Source organism: Centruroides vittatus, unplaced genomic scaffold (assembly GCF_030686945.1).
Source record: "Centruroides vittatus isolate TY-2023 unplaced genomic scaffold, ASM3068694v2 scaffold_435, whole genome shotgun sequence".
Lineage (NCBI taxonomy): Eukaryota > Metazoa > Arthropoda > Arachnida > Scorpiones > Buthidae > Centruroides > Centruroides vittatus.
The window spans coordinates 2,953,305-2,976,019 of NW_027122708.1; the positions used below are offsets into that span (position 1 = coordinate 2,953,305).

A 22,715-nucleotide genomic window follows, 5' to 3' on the forward strand; every position below is an offset into this window, starting at 1 on the left:
TTTTTAAAAAGAAAACTACAACTAATGTTATGTTTTGCAGCAAACATAAAGAAGATAGAGTGTCAATAACGAAGGAAACAGATTTGATAGACAATTTAAAAGAAACTTTGGAAGGGTACCCCCCTGAAAACATTTGTAAAGTCCTATGAGGATACTTTGCACCACATTTTTTGGTCTGTAAAAAAATAAAGCTACAACACTGAGATTTGGTTAATGTTTCAGTAGACATTTTAGAGTATGTGCAATAGAACATGTTTAGAACTCCAGTATAAGAGACTGCAAAGACTTCTGAAGAAAAAAATCAATGCAAAGTATCCACACTTTACAGTACAGTTTTTTAAAAGTACAACCAAATATCAGGTTAATTAGATACTTAACAAATTATTAGCAGATATGACTTTAAAATTTTATAATTTAATGTTGAAAGTTAGAAGACTGGAATTATATAATTATGACAATTTTTTGAGAGTTTTAAATATTGATTTCTTCAAATTACTGCTAAAATTTTATAATAATTAAATTAATTTATAGTTTTATCATAGCTATAAATCTAACAATATTTAGTTGTATTTGGCTTAAAGCATTTCAAGTTTGTATATTAATTGGTTATATATTTTTGATATCATTAAGGAATTAATGTTATCACATCTTTATTTAATATTAAAGTGAAATATGTTATGATTAATTTTAGTTTATTATAATAGTAAAATGGAATTTTTTCAAACTTCAAAGAAGATAAGACAATTATTATATGATAGATTTGCATCACCAGTCTTCAGGAAATCAGTCCAAAACCATGTTTGCTAAATTAATCCAATCTTCTGTTAATTATAAAATTTTGTAGTTTTAAATGATTGCATTGAAGTAAGCAAAAACATTCAACAGTGGATAAGGTTTATTGCTTACTTTAATTTATTCAACTTTGTCATTACATTCATGACATACAGTAAGACCCTGTTTAATGCGGGGGTTGCATTCCTAGACGACAAAGCGCTAAGCAAAATAGCATTAAATTAGGTCATTTTAACAGAGTAAATAGAGATAGGTGAACACGCGACCAAAACTAAACAGATTTTACTTTAATTTTAGGTTATTTTTATATTTATTTGCATAATAATATATGTTAAATAACACATTAACATATGCACACAGAAATGTAAATTTCATTTTTTGTGATGAAGGTTCTGGCTCTTCTGAAATTCTTAAGATTGCATCCAAAATGCCTCGTTTTGCTTTTGCGTTCCTTTCAAAATCTGGATCATTTGCTACAATTTGATCAACAATTTCAGTAATCGTTACCAAATTTTTACTAAGGAAATCTGTAAAGAAATTCTTTGGAATCTTTGTTTTCAGAATCTCTGTTTTCCAGTTCTACATGAATTCCTTGTTCTGCCAGTTCTTGAAGGTCGTCATTGGCAAGGTTCTCACCAGAAACCTGTGGTAACTCCTCAATATCCTGCTCGTCTGCATCTCCTAGTCCTGCTGTATCGATTAGGTTGACTTTGGTCAACCTAACGATATACCAATAGGCTCTTCTCGTTGAGAATTCTTGGATACTTCCAGCCATAACTTCTTCTACACTTTGTTCATACGTTTATCAGTTAATTCTTGCCAAGTGAAGTTGATATTGTTTACGACATCCATGATGTTATATTTTTTCCAAAATTGCACCAAACAAACGGCAATTTAAAGAAAGGACACCTTTTTGCCACCTTTTACTGATTGGTTTGTGTTCGTAAATAGTTGTATTATGTACGAATCAATGAAATGCTGCAATAATTAAAATAGGCATACATTTTGAACTTTTTTTTTAGGTTTTGAGCAGACCGTGTCATATCGAATCAGCGTTAAGCGGGGTCTTACTGTATTTATTATATTTATCCATGGAAAAAAAGTCAAAATTGCTTTCAAGCCAGAAATCAATAGTTTTTTATTTGATCTGTTCTGAGATAGCATTAATTGAGAAATGAAAACCTACAGTTTTTGCATTTTCAACATTAAATAAAACTAATGTCAAATTGATTATCTTGATTTGTGAAAAGGATGGTATTATGAGACCTTTCTGCTTTTGACATATCTTTTCATTTAACAGGATATCTTTTTGTTCTTTGGATTTGAGTTGTCAATAAATTCTCATTAAAAGTAATATAATATTTTAAAATTGTTTTGCTGTATGTTTATTTCAAAGTAAATATTAAATTTTGAATATCTGAATATAATTTGAGACTTTTCTTGTTTTCATTTCTAAGATAACTACAGTAGAGCGTCGAAAAGTGGAACCAATTGGGGACTGGGGTCCTTCCAGTTAATGATTTGTTCCAGTTTCCGACTTTGTACGAAAAAATACATTAACCTGTCCGATGTTCAAATTTTTCTCCATTGCGTATCGCTTCCTGTTGAATTTTTCTCCGTTGCGTGTCGCTTCATGTTGAATTTTCGTCGATTTTAAGCCTAACGAAAATTTTTATAATAATCATCGAGGCTATCGTATCGTTAAAAATTATTTCTGCATTTTGTACAAACAAAATAAATATATTAAAGAATATAAAAAACATGAAAATTATACTTTAGAAGTAAATTTAGTATCAAAAACATTCGATTCAGCACGACACAGTCCGATTGAAAATTGTTCCACTTTCCGGCCATTCCACTTACCGACGTTCCACTTATCGACGTTCCACTTATCGACGCTCTACTGTATTTAGGGTTTACAAAATTTGAATTTTTGCCCTTCTGATAAACACAGTTATTAATTTCTGGCCCTAAGGAAAATTATTAAATTTACTAATATCTGGCCCTCACTCTAAAATTGGTCACTTGTTCTTTCACACAGTAGCAGCTATAAAAATTGCATCACTTAAAAAATTCTATAAAGCTGCATTATTTAGTTTATTTAGTTTTTGAAAGTTTCAAGGTATATTGATTAGTGATGTAATGAATAGTATATTCGGCCTCAGCTGAATACTGAATATTTGGCCAGGACCATGGCCGAATATTCGTCCAAACTATTCGGCTTAATTAACACTCACACGAAAATTGGTGTGCAAACTGCATTATGGCAAGGATCACGCACCCTGCTGTCTATTGGCCTGCTGTCACTACGATTTTTTCTTCCAGTAGGTCTAAATTATTTAAGTTAATTAATTTATAATTATTAAAGTTAATATGAGATGGAGCCTAACGTCTACCTCTAGTGCCAAATTGGTTTATAATTTATGTAATAGCTGTAAATAGCCCGATATGGTTCAGCAGTTGTTGGTATTTAGATGTAAGTTATAACTTATAAGTTATTTTATTTGCACTCAATCTTTTTAACTCTTTAATTAAGCACTAAAATTTTGTTTTTACTACATATTTGTAGACTGAATAGTACCATAAGGATATACTTAAGTGGGGACATATGGTCTAGTTTTTCCCCAGTTGTGGAACAGTTCAAATATATTATTGGGGGGTTTCTATTTGTGAAATTTTGTGATATTTTGTTGCTATTGTTTTTGTCAATATTTTTAAAATTAACATGATTTCAAATGTTACCTTTTGCATATAATGAGAAAGGCTCATTCTTTGCTTTTTATATAAAATAAATTATATATTAGTTACTCATCTTCTAGAAATAGATAAATAATTGTTTTATTAAATACGATAAGTTTCAATAAAACGTTTCGTAAATCATTTTAAAATATCATAAAAAATATTGACATATACGTGAACACGAATATAACATAATTAACTAAACAATAACACTAATGCCCGATACATTCTAACCTACACGCCATCAATGCCATAAGATATTGGTCTAGATAAAGGCTATAATAATATTTAATTACGAAATAATTTAATACTAGAGTTAGATGCTACTTCTTATTAACTTTAATAATTATAGTTTAATGTTCAGCATTAGTAAAAGTTACCAAAATGATTAATTTACTGTGTTTTTGTTATTTCTTACTCCTGTTTTTAGGTATTCGGTATTCGGCCGAATAGTGATTAAATATTTGGTATTCGGCCAAATAGTGATTTAAATATTCGGTATTCGGCCAAATAGTGAAAAATAGGCCAAATACCGGGTAGTAACCGAATATTTGTTACATCACTAATATTGATTTTTATGTATTGCATGTTTAATAATTAGAATTTGAGTTTCTCTCTAATAGTTAAAAACAAAAATAGAATGGTCTTTAAAATTTAGAATAGTTTAAATTAGATCTTTAACTTTGGTAATATTTGATACAGAAATTGATATTTGGAGATGTATATATATATTTTGAAAAGATTTTTGACAAACCTTTAATACAATAATCCCTTGTTATATTGCTCCTTTGTATACATTACACTTTTTTGTTTTCCAAATATAAAAGCACTTTATCCAATAATTTCTAAAATATCAGTTGCCTTTGAATTTTTAATGGCAAAGAAATATTACCAATCATGACTTGAAACTACCACTGTATGAAATACAATCCACAGAAAAACAAGTCAACATGGAGATTGAAAAGAGAGAAAACAGGTTTATAGATACATTGGTTGTATTGCACTCGTTGATATATTACTCATTTGATTTATCTTCTAACATAGGTTATATAACAATGGGTTACTGTATATTGTATCATAATGCATTGTAAGTATATATATTTAAATTTGTACATTTCTAAATAATGTGTACTATTTTTTGAAAATAGTATATATTTTTTATGTTTTTTGAAAGTCATAAAGACTGCTTAAGATATAATGTTTTCTCTTGAATTTTCAGCAAAAAACTAAGGGTATGGTTACAAAGGATTGGCGTCCTTTTATTTATGGTGGAATTGCTTCAGTGACAGCAGAGTTTAGTAAGTTTGCTTTAAATTATTATTATTGTTATTGTTATTATTAATAAAAAAAAAACATTTTCACAATAGAACAAAATAAATTTAACAAGCAATTTTTTATTGTGGCATCATCACAATGCTGGGCTGCAATTTTTAATCATATTTTTAATAATTTTTAAATTTAAAACATATGCTCTCCACCTCAAATTAATAGTGGCATGCCCCTGTACATCATACTTTTCTGTTAGCAATAGAGTCATGCCAGTCATCTATCTAAGACCTTTCAGGGGAAATTTTCGAATTGAAATAACATGACTTTCAGTTTACATCATAAATTCATAGTTATCTGCGGTCTTCTGCCCCTCAGCTTTTTATAATTGGTCTTGTCTTTCATCTAACTAATTCTGTTCTCGAGACTGAGGAAAGACTGACGGATGACAATGGAAATTTATAGGTCTAAAGTTTTTTCAAATTGCAGCCCAAAAAGAAAAAAATTTGAGAACTTTTGAGTCTAAATGGTTTGAAAATATTTAAGTAATATTTATTAAATTAATATTTAATAAATATTCTCTTGTTAATTAATTAATTTTTTCTTTTATTAAAGGTTTTTTGTTTTTAAACTTAAAGTTATCTTCTTAATACTAAAACAAATCACAAATAAACTGTAAACAATCTTTAAAGTCCAGTAACAAAAAGTTTTAATAAAAAACTTTTGACAAATGTTTTCGATCTTGACTAAGGTTTGCCTCATGTCTTTAAATTAATAAAATTTCAAATTGGAATGCATAGAACAAATTTTTCAAAATATTATTTTTAAAAATTGGAACATAAACATAATGCTATATAACAACAAAAATTTAACACATATATAAGAATTTAAGATATAACTTAATACCAATTAATAAAACTTAATTTATGTTGGCTCTCCTCAGATTTTTGTAAAAGAATTGCTTTTGAAAAAGTATTTTTATATGTGTTGTTTGTTATTTTTGTTGTTATTTAGCATTATGTTTTTGTTCCAATTTTTAAAAATATTTTGAAAAATTTGTTCTATGCATTCCAATTTGGAATTTTGTTAAAGACCTGAGGCAAACCTTGGTCAAGGTCAAAAACATTTGTCAAAAGTTTTTTATTAAAACTTTTTGTTACTAGACTTTAAAGGTTGTTTACATTTTCATTTTTAAACTATTGTACAATAATTAAAAAAAAATTAACTTCTAATTTTTGTTACGAATTTTTAAGTAAAAGTTTTTATTAAAAGGTACGTTCCCAATTGATACTACCAAGACAAGATTACAAGTACAAGGGCAAAGAAGTGATGCTCGTTATGCAGAACTTAAGTATAGAGGCATGTTTCATGCTTTAATACGTATTACTAAAGAAGAAGGTTTACAAGCTCTATATTCAGGGTAAAATAAGTTTTATTATTCTGTTATTTCAATTAGTATTTGAATTAAATTTTAATTTACATAAATATAATCTTATATCTTAATACTTCATGTATTTATTGACTTAATTTAGAATTAATATACTATTATTATTAATAGTAATAAGAGTTTTATTATTATAGAAAGTAAAGAGCCTAAAGTTAATCTAAAATCTTTGTTAATCAGATTATTGTTGAAATTGAAATATTATAAAAACTATTACATTAAATAATAGTTTTTATAATTGTTTCTGTAAAACATATGATTTGTTAAATAAAATATAACTAGGTTGTTTGATTTTAATCTGTTTACAATTACATTTTAACATGTTTGAAATAGCATAATCTTACTTAAGAAAAAACTTAAAAATAATGAAATAAAAAGAAATTGTTAGTGAGTTGTGATATTTATTTTATAAATGTTATGTTGTTTTTTTAACTTAATTATATAAAGAAACTTTTAATTTTTTACAAGACTTAACATAAATTATTATTTATTAATTAATTTTATGTTTGCTTTCTTTTTTTCTAATATAATTTTAGTTTGTTGCTTTGATTAATTGTGCTTATTGCCTTAAATGTTTCATGTTGCATTAATTTTATGATGATAGCATCAAAATTTAACAGTAGTTTTAAGAAATTAAAATGTATAACTATTTATCCAAATCTAATGTTTGTTTCGTTCTAAAAAATTTTTTATAAATAATTTAAATAATGCATAATCTTTAAAATTGAAAAAAATTTATAAAATTAGTATTATTATATTTAGAGATGATGTTGAAGTTTAGTTGATTATAAGTTAGTTTCCTCCTTTCTTCATTCTTATTAATTTTAGAGTAAACTGTAAAATATTACATATATGGTAAAACTCCAGTTTTCGAAAGTAATTGGGACCTTGAGCCATTCGGATATGCAGAATAGTCAGATAATTGGATTTTTGCTTAAAAAGTGTTTTTTTCCCTCTTACCCAAACACCCATTATGTACATATGTGTATAATTATATGCAAATAAAATATTAAATGTGGAAGTGTACCTTCAAATGAATATAGTTTATTTTCTATGTATATACAGTACAGATACATATACATGCATGCCTATTTATTTTTAAAGTCTGAGGGCAATCCAGATAATGTGTCCAGATAATTGGAGTTTTACTGTATAAAAATGTAAATACTCCAATTTATCAATTGAGACCAAAACTTTATCAGATTCTTAACTGGAATATTTTGCTTAAACTGTTATTAAGGTTTAGGAAAATTTGTCATTGAGATAGTATATATTTGGTCTATTTATAATTGTAATTATTAAATAATTTAGATTGACTTAATTATGGTAATAATTTTGAAACAACTAGAAAAAAGTCCACTCAGAGCAGAAACTCAGTTCTGAACTTTTTCTGGACATTGCTAAATTAATTAAAAATGAAATAAATTGCTTAATTAATAATAGGCAGTGGCATATTTTATTTTATTGACAAATTACTTTAATTCTTAATTACGTTTACTGGTAGTTTGAAAACAACATAATAAAGTTTTAGTTGTTGTTTGATGTATAATGTTACATTATAAGCAATCAGATTGCTGTAAATGAATTCTAACGTATAATTAAAGATATATACACTATATGCAGTTCGTTATAACATTTTACTTACTGTATTTAAAGCATAGTGATTTATTAATTATATGCAAATTTTTGAATTTTTTGTAACTAAGTAAAAATAACATAAAATAATTTTTTTATATAAATGTTTATATTTCAAAACATTAAATATATTTCTGACTTAAAAATTTTTTTGTTTTAAGATATTTTTAATGATAAATTCAAATCTGTATCTAATTTTTTCTAGTCTACATTAATATTGTAAATATAGCAAAATTTAAGAAATTATCATATATATTTCTAACAAAAATTTACATGATATACATTTAACATATTCAATTTTAGATTTGGATAAATATAATTATTTTTTAATATATTTTAAAATTTTCTATTGAATTAAAAACATCTTTAATTATCTAAAAATTCTAATATAAATAATTTATAGTTATTTTACAGAAGTAATTACAAATGTTCAGAATAATTAAATATTTTTTTGATTATTTAACTACAAATAAAGTACAAATGCATTGATTAAAAAAATTATAATTACATTAGTTTATCTCTATAATATCTATTAAACTGTTCATAATTTTATATCTATATATTTTAAAAATACTTGAATATCCCTATTTTAATATGCTATGATAGGGTATCGTTTTTTGATGAGAAGAGCTGAAAGGTACAAAAATTGTAAATCATGATCATGTATATGGATTGAATGATTTCAGGAAAGTAAGAATGTAATCTAGCAACAAGAGTAGGAATGAAAGCAACTGAAGGATTTGACAGAAAAAGTGAATTTATCTTTTCTTTACTAGAATTTAATACAGTAATGTGGTTGTTAAATTCAGTGTTCAGTTATTCATCAAAAATTATTAATGAGTTTTTAATCTTATATATTGCTATAAGATTTGAGATATTTTAGATACAAAATCAGATTTTGATACTTACAAAGAAACTGTTGGAGTGTCTTTTAATAAATATTAATAAAATTTAGTTAATAATTACATTAAAAGTATACAAACACTATAATAAATTTGTAATATTCACTAAAACTATTAATCAGGGTTAATAGTGATTGTAAATTTATTGGATATTACATTACTGGGTAATTTGGTAATTATATTCAGAATTACTGGTGTACTGATAATTTACCAGTAAATTCGTATTAACAAATGATTTAAAACTAAACTGAATTACTGACAGAATTATTGAACAACCATTTATTTTCATGTTTTTGAAAATAAATGATTGTTCAATAATTATCAGTTTAGATCAGGGCTGTGGAGTCGGAGTCATGGAGTTTTTGTGTTTTAGTTGGAGTAGTCAAAAAATTCACCAACTCCGACTCCTTTTTTACTTCCCAACTTGTTATGCATATAAAACAGAAAAGTATTGGAATCATGTCAAATTTGACCCTCTGAGTTTTTTGCAAATCTACATGTTTGGAGACTCCTGAACCCAAAAAATGTCAAATAAAGGGGGAAGATTTGAGTGTGTGTGTTGGCATTTAATTTGTTTAATCTCTCTATTCTCTTTTCTGATTAACTTTACCCATTCTGAGATATTAAACAATATCTCAAAATGGGTAAAGTTTAAGAAACTAAATTTGGCACAGTAGCTTGTGTATAAAGGGGCATTAGTGCTATTAAATTTTGGTTTTTAATTAAAGGTAGACAAGATGGAAACATAGAAGGAGTCATGTGTCATATCTCCAGTGTGGTCGGACTTAATGACTATTTTACTCGTTATTAGCATTAACAATTTTTTATAAAATTCATCTCTCTACCCTCAAAATTAAGCTTTTTGCCATTTTATAATAGTACAGTAAAACCCATTAAAGATGTTCTTGCCTGAGATGTTAAAATGTGTATAGGAGCACAATTTAGTTCAACCACTGAAGCTTAATAACTCCTGTGTTAAATCATCTGGCTCCTATTTCAAAACCACAGAAGTTATTAGGCTTCAAACTAGGTGAACAAAATCGTCCCCCCACACAAACAGTCTAACATCCATAAATACAGAAAATAAAACTTAATCTTTTACATATCTCCATTTTAAGGTGTCCTGAGTCCAAAAATGTAAAAATTTAGGAGGGATCATTTTTTGACCAATTGCTACACTTTCCCTCTGTTATATATAACAGCTGGGAAAGTAAAAATTATCAAATACATATTTTTATATTGACTGTGTCATTACTTAGAGGAGTCTTTTAGCTTGGGAAGAAAAAAGTTTCTACGTTCTGTTTTATTAGAACTCTATTTATTGAATTTTTTATTCTGAGGTTATGTGATGGCATCAGAATATCCGGGTCTATTTTGGTAACGAGTCTGTTCCTGGTTGGAGTTGGTAGATATTTACATGACTCCACAGCCCTGGTTTAGACAAACACCATTTTTGTAATAGCAGTTATTATGACATAACAGACATTGAAATAATGCTTATTATTAAGGTGTGTTTCAAATTTATACGGACACGAAAAAATTAAAGTGAAACACAAAATTTGCTGCATTAAGTGACAAATGTTTTATTAAAAATAATATGGATTTACATGTTTCTACACTGCAAAAGAAGAATTTTAATCAAACATTAACATTTTGTCACTGAAAATAATGTTTATGAAACTCTTATACAAAAAAACTGTTACATATTTATCCGGACAGGTTTCAAATTGCAAAGTTTTCTTACAATTTAATGGCCAATGTAACCACCATTTAACTTAATTACATTAAATACTCGATTAGGCATTGTTTCAATTAGATTCTGAAGGAATTCAATCTTAAGTTTATCACAAGCATCTGAAATTGCTGCCTTCAAATCATGAATTGTGGAAAACTGCTTTCCATTGGCATAAACTGTACGAACCATCATCCCCCAAAGATTTTCCATCGGATTCAGGTCAGGGCTTCTAGCAGGCCATGTCATCAGATTAATATTTTTATGTTTAAACCACATTTTTGTTGATTTAGAGGCATGCACAGGGGCATTGTCTTGTTGAAAGATCCAATTTGGTCCACAAATATTTGGTCCAGCTTCCAATAAATGATCTTCAAGCATGCCTTGATACTTTTTTGAATTCATTCTTTGAGTTATAAATGCTAAATCTGTGGTTCCGTTGAATCCAAACGCACCCCACACCATTATTGATCCCCCACCCATTTGGCGTTTTGAAAAAATTTGTTTTTCGGTTCTTAAATCGTGCCAATAATACTTCCAACTGTCTGGACCATCTAAGTTGAATTTTTTTTCATCACTGAACAAAACTTCAATCCATTCTTCGGACCATGTCATGTGTTTTTGTGCCCAATCAAGTCTGTCACTTTTGTGCTTTAATGAAAGTGGTGGCATTACGGCTTTTTTCTGAATTTTAACATTGGAGATGTATTTAAAACTCTCCACACTGTTGTGCTGCTACAAGGCAAGTCTAATTTTTTTTTTATTTTTCTTACTGATGTTTGTTTTGTGGAGCAAACCTTGATGATTTGTCTACAATCTCGAGGAGTAAGCTTCGGTTTTGGACCTGTCTTGAATTTTGGTACATCCTTGCCACGTCTTTTTGATAAATAATCACCAACAGTTGATTTTGGACGATTTATATATTCTGCAATTTCTCTTATTGACTTGCCTTGTGATTTATAGGCATCAATCTTTCCTTTTTCATAATCAGATAAATTCTTTGTTTTACCCATTTTAGAACGTTGAACAACATAAAGAATTTGTATTACAATTAGATATGTAAGCTAATTTGCATATTTCAATGCTTGAAACTAAACAATATTCTGTTTAAGTCATAAAATGAGTGCCTGTCCGGATAAATATGTAACAGTTTTTTTGTATAAGAGTTTCTTAAACATTATTTTCAGTGACAAAATGTTAATGTTTGATTAAAATTCTTCTTTTGCAGTGTAGAAACATGTAAATCCATATTATTTTTAATAAAACATTTGTCACTTAATGCAGCAAATTTGTTTCACTTTAATTTTTTCGTGTCCGTATAAATTTGAAACACACCTTAATTATGTTTTTTTTTTTATTTTGAACATAGGCTCTTAAAAAAGATAATACATTTAGGCTCACATCATCTAATCTAGATCTAATTTACTTACAAATGGGGCATCTGTGTTAGAAAAAGCTTTTATGGAATCAATACTAGTTGGACGTACTGTCATTAGAGAATTGAAAACCTTCTTAAGATGTGTTTCTTGTATTTTTTGCTCTAAGAAATAATTCATTTCTTTCTTAACTATATCTTTTGCACTTTTAAATTTACTTATATTACTGTTATCAGTGTCTACACTCATATGTTTAATGAATAAGTCCAATTTCTCTTTCATTGTTAAATTTGACTTTTCTATTGTGCACTTTGTTCTTGTGTCAACATGAGAAGTTAATGGTGTAGTAAGCAACGAACACCTTTTGCCAGAATCTGAGTCTGAACTAATTTCCATGACATCTGCAGATTATGATTTGTTTTCATTTTCTAATAAGTGCTTGGTTATCTCTACAATTCCATTCAAAATTGTATTTTTGGCTTATAAAGCTTTGTAAGCTTATAAAGTATTTGGCTTATAATTTTTGGCTTCAAAATTGTATGTGGCTTATATTTGTTCAATTTTCTTGGGTTATTATATTTCAGAATCAAGACCTGTTTTTGGAGGGAACCAAGTTATAAACAGACTAGAAAATTTCTTTTAGTAACCTTAAATTACATATGGAATGACCCATCACCACCTGCATTGTTTTCTCACTATGGTATGGGGTGAGAAAAAAGGGAAATCTGTTTCCCATGTGTATTTCCCATGGAAATTTTATTGGGAAAATAAATATCAAGTTAATTAAGAGGTTATTTTTAACCAAAATACTGGTAAAAAAAATTAATTACTGGTACATTTACTGGGGTATAATTTTCCTAATATACTGGTATACCGGTAAACTGGTTACTGATAATGCAATCACTAGTTAATAGCAATCAAATGTTGCATTATTTTATATTAGTTTAATACAAATATACAAATTTTTAGTAGTGAAAGGGTTGCAGAAGAAGACTGCGATATCACATTTACAGAGTAGAATAAGGAATAAACTCAAATAAATGTTATATGAAAAATTAGATATATACACTACTTTAACAATAAAATATAATATGAAAGTAATAGAATAAATATAAAGAAAATAATCGAAATGTAATAAGTAAATACATTTTATTAGATGTATTTAACTGAAAAGTAATTACTGTATATCTTGGCAGATAAGACAACCTTCAGATAAGACAAGGTATAAATTTTCATCAAGGTTTTATAGTTTTAGCATATATCTATGCTATAAGATGACCCCCAAACTATCAACGGCCTATGAATTTAGTTTAGATCAGCGATTATCACTTGGATAATAACACTATATAGCGTATATGGAATTATGTCCTATTTGTAATTTTTTGAAAGAACACCAAATTTTATTTTCTTGCATCTGGCAGCACTGCCTTGCGATTGTTGCAAACATTCGCACTGATCTAGCATTCAGGTACATTCATACCTTGACTATTCACAAAAACATTGTATGGGCTATTCTATTTTGTGGACATACTCTACTCTCTGCTAGTAAATAATTACGGTTTGTCCGTTTTACTGTAATGGTTTTAATTTATATAAATTTCAATCTAATTTTTTTTGTATCTGTCCTATAAGACGACCCCAGATTTTTGGGACCTTTTTTTAAAATTCAACTATCGTCTTATCTGCCGAGATATATGGTACATTTACAGATTATTAGATTGGCAACTGTTGTGATATTTTTGAACAAAACAAAATAAACAAAGAACTTGTTGACATCTTGCACATTTAACAAATCAAATATTTTGGCAATTATTCTTAACACAATTTAAATTGTCAATGTTTAAAAAAGAAAAACAAACTTGGTTTACGTTTAATAATTCATATTTTTCATGTGTGAGTCCAGAAGCAAACCATGCATATTTAATCAAATTATTAAATATTGGTGCAGATAATTGATGACGATGAATTGAATGTAATTCTATTATGTCATTTCTAGTTGCTCAAAACAATTTCATTGAAGAATCATTACAAATTAGTTGTATAGCATTTAAAATTTCTTTAGTGAAAAGTTTTACTTGTCTATGAAATCCAACATCTAAAGGTTGGCATATAGATGTACACTTTGGTGGAATAATTAGTACTTCACATGAATTTTAATTTATAGATATTTGAAATACTGTATTATAAATATTAATATTTGTTTGTCCACTCCATGAGTCAATTATTAATAATTAGTTTTCTGTTATATTTGGAAATAATACATCTTTTACTTAGTTTGTAATAATTGCTGTAGATAATTTGCCAGATGAGCTAGCTGTAACAGTAACATTTGGGGCATTAAACAACAATCTTTGTACTCCAGGTCCAAAGGTTCCATTAGCCACTTGTAAGCAAATAAACACATTACCTACAACTTGTTCGTTAGCAGTAATTAAATATTGAATAGTGTAGGAATGTGTAACTTTATTACTTGGAGAATGTGCAAATCCAATAGTATTTTTTGTTCTCCTTTGTATGAAAGTGTTCTTGGTGAAATCATTTCGTATGAAAAACCACACAGATCCATATTGAATATAAAGTTACACAAATAAGATGAAAATAAATTTTTTACTGCTGTTTGAAATTGCGTAGCTTTTATTAAAATATACTTTTCATGTACTATTTCTGTTTTATTTACAAGTTTTGTAATTTTTTGAGATACTAATATGTATTCTTTCTTAAATTTAGCAACTCGGGTATCACTAGCTGTAAACTTAATTGAACTATTCAGCTCAAGAAATTTCTGTAATGCCCATATTTTGAATTGATTACCTTTAACAATTTTATAGCTGCCTCTAACTTCGTCAAACATTTGTCTAGCATGTTCTTTAATGATTTTTAATGTTTCAATTCTGTTTTCAAAATTTAAATTGTTTTTCCCATTTATATAAATCACTAAAATGTTTTAATTCTTTAGCTCCTTGTTGCTGTAATGTGCATAATTTCCATTTTGGATGTTTCTTATGTAAATTAAGAATTTCTTTTCATTTTGTTAAGATTATATTCTTATCGGGTTTTTCATAATCATTTGAATATCCAGATTCACAGACGGTGTCTTCCTTATCAACTTCTTGAAGCAGACAAGTATTTGTTTTTTCTATCTGAAATATCTTTAATCAAATTATTATCTTCCATCTGACAAAACTTTGTCATCTCTACTTACATAATTACTTAAAATATTGCTAAATGCATTAAAAAGCATTTTAGCTATTTGTTTATCAAGGTCCAAAATAATAGGCCTACAAATCTCTTCTGTAGGCCATACATTATCACATAAATGTTTAAATTCTGCTATAATATTTTGAATATTTTCATTTAAATCTTCTCCCATTTTTGAAAATTCTAGAATTTATTGTAAATGTAATATTGTTGTCTTCCTCCATGACTTTTACTACTAAAAAATTGCATATTTGTATTAAACTAATATAAAGTAGTGCAACATTTGATTAATACTAATCCTGATTAATAGTTTTAATGAATATTACAAATTTAATATAGAGTTTGTATACTTTTAAGGTAACTAATTTTATTAATATTTATTAAAAGACACTCCAACAGTTCCCTTGTTAGTGCAAAAAAACCTAAAACTTTCAATATTGTTCAAATTCAACTACAAACATTGCAATTCTCATTTAATCATTATTGGACATTTTGTTTGTTGACATTTCTGTCTTTTGGATGAATTACTTTATGCTAAATTATGGCACAAAGTATTAAAAATAGGTCAACCAATTCTGTTGTCAGATTTCAACAATTCATAAATGTTGCTCTAAAGCAGCTTTTTGTTAATCTGAAAGCTTTTGCCATAGAACCTATAATAGTAAAAACAAGGTTAAGAAAGGCAGCTTTTGTCTTGTTTTCTCTTTTAAGAAAGCCAATTTAGCAAGGAAAGCTGCACATTGTGAATATTTCTAATTTGACTGAGATTTTGTTACTTTCCACAGTTTTAAACTTTTGTCGTATATTCTTCTTTTGATGTGAACAATATTTAATACTTTCAATTTCTTGTTATTAAAAGCTTTTGGTCATACAATTTGACAAATGCATTGTCCAAAGTACTTGAATAAATCATTTTTCTTTATATCTATCTCCGAAAAAACATTTAAATCAAATTGGACAGTATCTTGTTGAAATTTATTTATAAATTTTATTAATGTAAATTTTTAATTTGTATAAAACTTCAAATTAAAATCAAATTCTAGAATGTCATATTACATTTTAAATCACAAAAATCTTTTTGAAAATTTGAAATTGTTGTTTCAAATAATTATAATTAAAATACAGGTATACCTCGAGTTACGTTGTTCTCGATTATACGTCGTTTGTCAAAAAAGTATATGGAAAAATAAAAATCAAGTTTAAGTCATTTTATTCGACTTTACATTCGTCCGCCACAAATATTGAAGTCGTAATATCACTAGAAAAGCGTTAAAAGCACATAAAACCATATTAAAATATGTACATTTAGTGTAAATGTTAATATAATCATCATAAATCCTAGAGAATGAAACACGAAAACATCTGTGTTTCTGTGTTGTCATCTTATTTAGTGGTCTTTAAGTGTTCATTATTGGCGTTTTCCACCATAGTTTCGACTTATGTCGTAACTACACAAGTAAATTCGACTTACATCACCTCTCCTGGAACCAATTATCAACATAAGGTGAGGTATACCTGTATTCTCATTAGAATTGTCTGTAGTGACATATAAAGACATAATTAATAAATGTGTTATAAAATATATTTTAATTGGGGAAATTGTTTCAATTGGAAAGAAATGTGATTACTGAATATGCTAGCCAAATGATCTTCATAGTGTGATTGTTATATAAATTAAAAATACTATTGTTGAATGATAGAGACTATTGTTCTTCTTAATATCCTAGTCACTTTCCTGACAATTTTTGATAATGTAGTCGTGAGAGAGTGTGTATGTGTTTGTTGTGTGTTTGTTTATCATAATAGTGATTAGTTTTGAGGAATATGGAATATCTGTAATATTAAAGTTTTATCCTTGACATTGTGTTTTGTGACATTATTTTTATTCAATAAAATGACAAGCATATTGAACTTTATTATATTACTGCCAAGAATAAAATCAATAACAATTTTATTTGGAGATGCTTTTCTTACAAACTGAATGTCTTCAAATCAATCAAATTCTTATTCAGTGTACTGTACAAGCATAAATATAAAATACAAATTTTAACAAAGTTCAAAAAATTATAAAAAATAATACAATGCACTTGAATAAATAAAATATTTTAAAATATAAGTCATAAAAAAACAAATCTGTTTTTAAAGAATTATTTAAAATCATTTATTAATAATTAAATATATTAATATAAAAATGAATCTTTAAATAAATCTCAGAGTACTTTTGCTTTTATTAACTATTTAATTGAAAATTTTAATTAAAAGTTAAAATATAATAAAAGTAAATAAAAGATCATAAAACTTGCCATGATATATAGTGGATTTTCAGAATCTAAATTTTATTTCTTTAAATGATAAAACCAAATGTGACTTGTATCCTCTTCCTAAATTAATACCTTTTAAAGCAAAGCTTAAAATTTTTATTGTAGTCTTTGATTAAGGGGAATTAGCAATAGCTTATTGAGTTACTAATAATTTCTAAGCCTGCATTATACTATATAAACTTTTGTATGAATAATAGAGATTTATGGAATTTGAATGAAAATGGAGGTATTTATAATTGTGTCCCAACAGATTCTATATATAAAATACATTTTAAAAATCATAATACAGCATTGTTATGTAGGAGCAATTGAAAAATCTTTAAAAAAAGAGGGTCATAGAATTAAAAATTATTAAAGATATTAAAACAAGTAAAAGAAAATATAAATCAATTTTTAGCAGTAAGTGAGAACTTTGAATTGAAATGGGATGAGACTAAAGTCATACATTTTCTGTGAGATATGCTAAAATATTGTTTCATTTCTGTAAAAATTTTTCTTAACTTACTTTTTATTAAAATTTCTAAGTAATTTTATATATTTAAATTCAACTATGTTTGAATGTTTCAATTTTGTAAAAGTTTTGAAAATGTCTTATGTAGTTGAGAAAGGCAAAATTTATGAAGCTGTACTTCAACACTATTTGCTACCTATGCTGAGATGATGTTGCTTTAACTCATTTTTGCAACAAAATAATGCTTTCATTCATTCATATTCTACTAAATATTAGAAAATTTCACAACTACAGTAGAGCATCGATTATCCGACCCCCGATTAACTGATCGCGTTCTAGTTGGCAAATTCAAATGTCCGCTAGTGATGTGGCGCTACAATATTTGGTTATGTCTTGGCTACTTTAATATTATTTTTGTTAAATTTTTGCATGTTTTAGCTGGCAGCACTGGCTCGACCATGAAAGGGAGGCTAGTATTTAAACCAGGCCTAATACACTATACTAATAATGTATTTTTTCATAATTTTCGGTTATCCGACTTTTCAGTTATCCGACCAACCCTAGTCCCCAATTAAGTCGGATAATCAATGCTTTACTGTACTATGAAATAACTAGTAAGTTGCCCTACTGAAAAATCTCTGAAGAATCATAAGAGGATGTCTGTAGTTATAAGATACATTAGTTCAACAGTTGCTGATTTAAAATAGTCAGTGAAAAAAATTAAATTTGCATTGTGAAATCTTCAAATCTACTTCTATCAATGAATTATAGTTTTGTCAAATACAGCATATCAGTTAATAGATAATTAATTTGTGAAATATTTTTTGTTTTAAATTTTTAGCCAAATTTGTTTCAAAGTTTTGCTTAAATTTAACAAAGAAAAATTGTCCTTTTTTTTAAGACATATACAGTGGAACATTGGTCACTCTAGGAAGGTGATCATGTCTATTACATGACCACCTTCCTAGAGTGACCAACTTTATTTGGTCTGAAATTTACTCAATAGATTTTAGAGATACTTTTTCTCTGTATAGTGACCACCTGCTTATTGTGTAATGTGACCAATGTTAGATCTGGTTTTCCTGAAACGTAACCTGTTAAAGTGCCCACTTTACAGAAAAAAAGCTGGTGGGTTGAGTTTTTGGGTTACTGGCAAACCATGTGGTGTGGGCAAGAAGAAATTTTACTTGCAGGTCAACATCTGTCTCCCACATATTGTAGTATTTACTTCAAAAGTTTTCTATTAGCAGAAGGTGATTTAATATTGTAATACAAAGCTAACATGAGAAACTAAATTCAATTCATATTTTAACAAAAATGTTAAATATTCTAAACTGAAAAATGAGAAATAATTTCATTATCTCTGAAATCTGCTTTTATATTCTTTTTTAGGTCAACATCAAACTTTCTGGGCACTAGTGATTATAAATTTTGGGCTACTTTTGAGTTGGATTTTATAATTATTTAAGCTGTAAAAATCTTAGATGTCTAGCAACTTTGTTCAGGCAATTTTGTTTAGAAAACTTCAGAAATACACCATTTTCTACTGAACTGAGATTCTCTCCTATTTCTCAAACATAAGTGTATTCTGTAGTTTTGTATGTTTTATTTGTTACTGAGAGTATCTAAAATCTGTTCATCTATAGCTCTGCAGCCCTCAATTATGGCTCAAACCAAAGTCCTACAGAGAACTTTCTCTGAAAGAAAAAGTAGGAATATCAAGTTTTTTGAATTCAATAATCAGCAAAAAACAGCAACAAAGCTCATTATAAGTAAAACATGTGTTAACAACATTTGTATATGAAAGGCAGAATACCATGAATATTATTAACACAATAAAAATGGAGACCCGTTCTAGAAAAGTAAGAAAGACAGCAAATTTTGAGATAAGTGCTGCTGTTCTGAAATAGTTTCAGTGAAAGCATCACATGAATGCTCATGTCTGGCTCAATTGTACAGGAAATAGCATTTAAATTTGCAGAGAAGCTTCATATTCAGAACTTTAATATATCAAATGGCTCCCTTGAATCATTTAAGAAAAAACATGCCATTTCAGAGAAAATACTATGTGGAGAATCAAATGATGTAGATGACATAACAATGGAAAACTTCAGAGAGAGGATATCTCAATTTATATAGTTTTTGACATAATTAATGTGTATTCTGCTATATGAATTCACAGCTGTCAATATTTATAGAAATAAACTCAAGACCTACAAAACAATGTGTCATGGGATTTGTTTGTTATAATGTTTGTATTCTCCATATAGTAACCATTTATCTTGGTCCCAAGGGTGGTCACCTTAAGCAGGTAACTATTTCCACCATATATCATCTATTCCAAAATTTAATTTATAAAAACAGAATATATTTTTTTTCTGTTTCATAACTAAAGAATTATTATTTAAACTTTTAAGAGATATTTTGAATTAAGATTGCATGGATATTGATATATTCATTTATTTGTCTTATTAAAATATTTTGCTTATTTTAATACAATTTCATTATTTTGATACAACACACGAAAGTTATCTTCTCTGAAAATTATGACTAAAATTATTCTGAATATTTGATTACCTCTTATGTAAGTTTGTATTTAAAAATTAAAAAAATTCATTGCCAAATTATGTTTAAAATTCTTATGTAATGTCAAGTGAAAACTATTTGTTAATATCAATTTAACTTTTTGAGGTGCTCTAACTTTTTTTGATTCTCAGATGACTACAAATGTCACTTCAACTGGAATTCAGAATTCTTCCTTGTTAATATGCTTGTTATATTTAAGCATCATTCATTGGTGGAAGTTGGAAGCTACAATATTGTTGGTAAATTAAATAAAAGCAAAATTATTCATACAGAATATACAGATTTATCACTAATATATCAAAATTTTAATAAACATATTTAGTATAATAAAAAAATGACAAAAAATTGATGTCTGAAATTATAATTTTTTTAATTGAAATATATTTAAATTAATAAATTTCGGATATCAAATTTTTGGATTAGTATTTTTTTTTTTGTTTAAAATTTATTATACCAAATGTAAATATTAATAATAACTAAAATACTGAGTTATACTTTAAATTAAATTGGCTAACAATAACAACAGCCAAATTACTTAATCATAAAACATAACTCAATAATTTTGGCAATTATTAACAATTATATTTGGTATAATTAGATGATGAATTATATATTATTAATTTGAAAATTTTATTACATTAAAAAAAACTGTTGAATATTCAATACAAACAAAACAATACATTTACAAATGCATATTATTATAAAATATATTTCTGAATATATTAATTATTATGCTGTTAATATTTATTATATTGTCATAATTGTTGAAATTCTTTTATTAATAATTGAAAATACTCTGATTTATAAGCCCTTTATATCTATATATGTAAGATGTTGGAATGTAATTTAACTTAATGTTTTCTTCCATAACTTTATTGTTATTACATTTTATGAAGGCATTATTTGGCATAAGAAATGAAGACAAAAATATTCTAAATGCAATAAAATGATTATGCTGTTACAATTCTAACTTTTAAATTTTTTAGTTAATAATTTTAATTTTGTTAAAACTTAATGCCACAGAATTAATAGAGCCAATATATTAAACTTGTTCGATACTTGTTAAACAGATCCTTTTTTTTTTTTTTTAAACACTGATCTGTATACCTAGTATCAAACAGGAATCTATTTGTCTCAAAGGCTAGAAAGTATTTCATTTTATTCATATTGTAAAAATAAGCAATTTTATTTTATTGTTGATTCCAGTTTGTTTGAATTGATAACATACATTAATTTATATATTATTATTATTACAAGCTTTTGGCATTAATTGTGCTAAACTTCTTGAGAATGATGAACAAACAGCAATTAATTGCAAAATGAAATTGTATATTAGGCGGCTTTCAAAGGAGATATTTCAACATTTGCATAATAATATCAAAGTAAAGATAATGTGTTATAGTTTTTTTTTTAATCTGTAAATTTATTATTGTGATTTTTTTAATCTTTAATTAGCATTTAAATTTGATTGTTTTTGCACTAAATAGATCTTTCTAATTATGAAAATTTATGTATTTGACTATGCCAAATTTAAGATTAGGTATTTTTAAATCAAAATCTTTTCCTGACTTTTTTACAAAGGGCTATTTGTTCTGTTTAAAGTTAGAAATTATAATTAATATAACTATTCAAAATGAAAATATTCATTTCATTTTTGTCATCATATTCTTTAATGAATTTAAGAATCTTTTATGGGGCCTAGGCTTACAGCCAAGAGCTGTATAATCCTAAGATGAAAGAATCTTTCTATGGAGATGTTTTAATTAAGAAATAATTTTTCATGAATTTAATTTGTTGAACATTGCTATTGTTTATATTAAAATTATATTTTAAAATTCTTTATGAAAACTAGTTTGAAATTTTGATATTGTAATATAAAATTCTAGAAATATTTTAAATATGGCTAAAGTTCATTAACCAGTATCTTTTCTATGTATGATTATTGGTAAAATATAATTATCTTCTGGCTAATGAGATTTATTTAATTTATCTCTAATGTAATTCTTGGGAAGATGTGAAATTGTCATTTAATATTTCATAGTCACTTTTAATTTTTATTCATATTTATAATATATTTATAAGTAATTTGTAACTATAATCAAATCTTTTTAATTCAAATGTTACAGAGAATCCAAAAAAGTTCAAATTATCAAAAATTTTAAGTCTCTTTTTGAAAATTAAACTAGTTAACTATTCAAGTTTCTAGTGTTTGTCAGGATTCCATAGTCTTTACTGATAACACTTTCCCTCCACTTTAATTCCTTCAATGTTTT

At 26.6% G+C, this 22,715-nt stretch overlaps 1 protein-coding gene across 2 annotated transcripts in view; it reads left to right on the forward strand.

Moving 5' to 3' along the window:
- Positions 1-22,715, forward strand: part of Bmcp (uncoupling protein Bmcp mitochondrial) — a 76,149-nt gene that overhangs the window by 1,993 nt on the left and 51,441 nt on the right. For both annotated transcript variants that reach the window (XM_067287188.1, XM_067287187.1), the window contains 2 exons: positions 4,751-4,829; positions 6,070-6,217. In XM_067287188.1, the coding sequence (XP_067143289.1) occupies positions 4,766-4,829; positions 6,070-6,217 (212 nt within the window). In that variant the 5' untranslated portion in view covers positions 4,751-4,765. The remainder of the gene's footprint in view (positions 1-4,750; positions 4,830-6,069; positions 6,218-22,715) is intronic.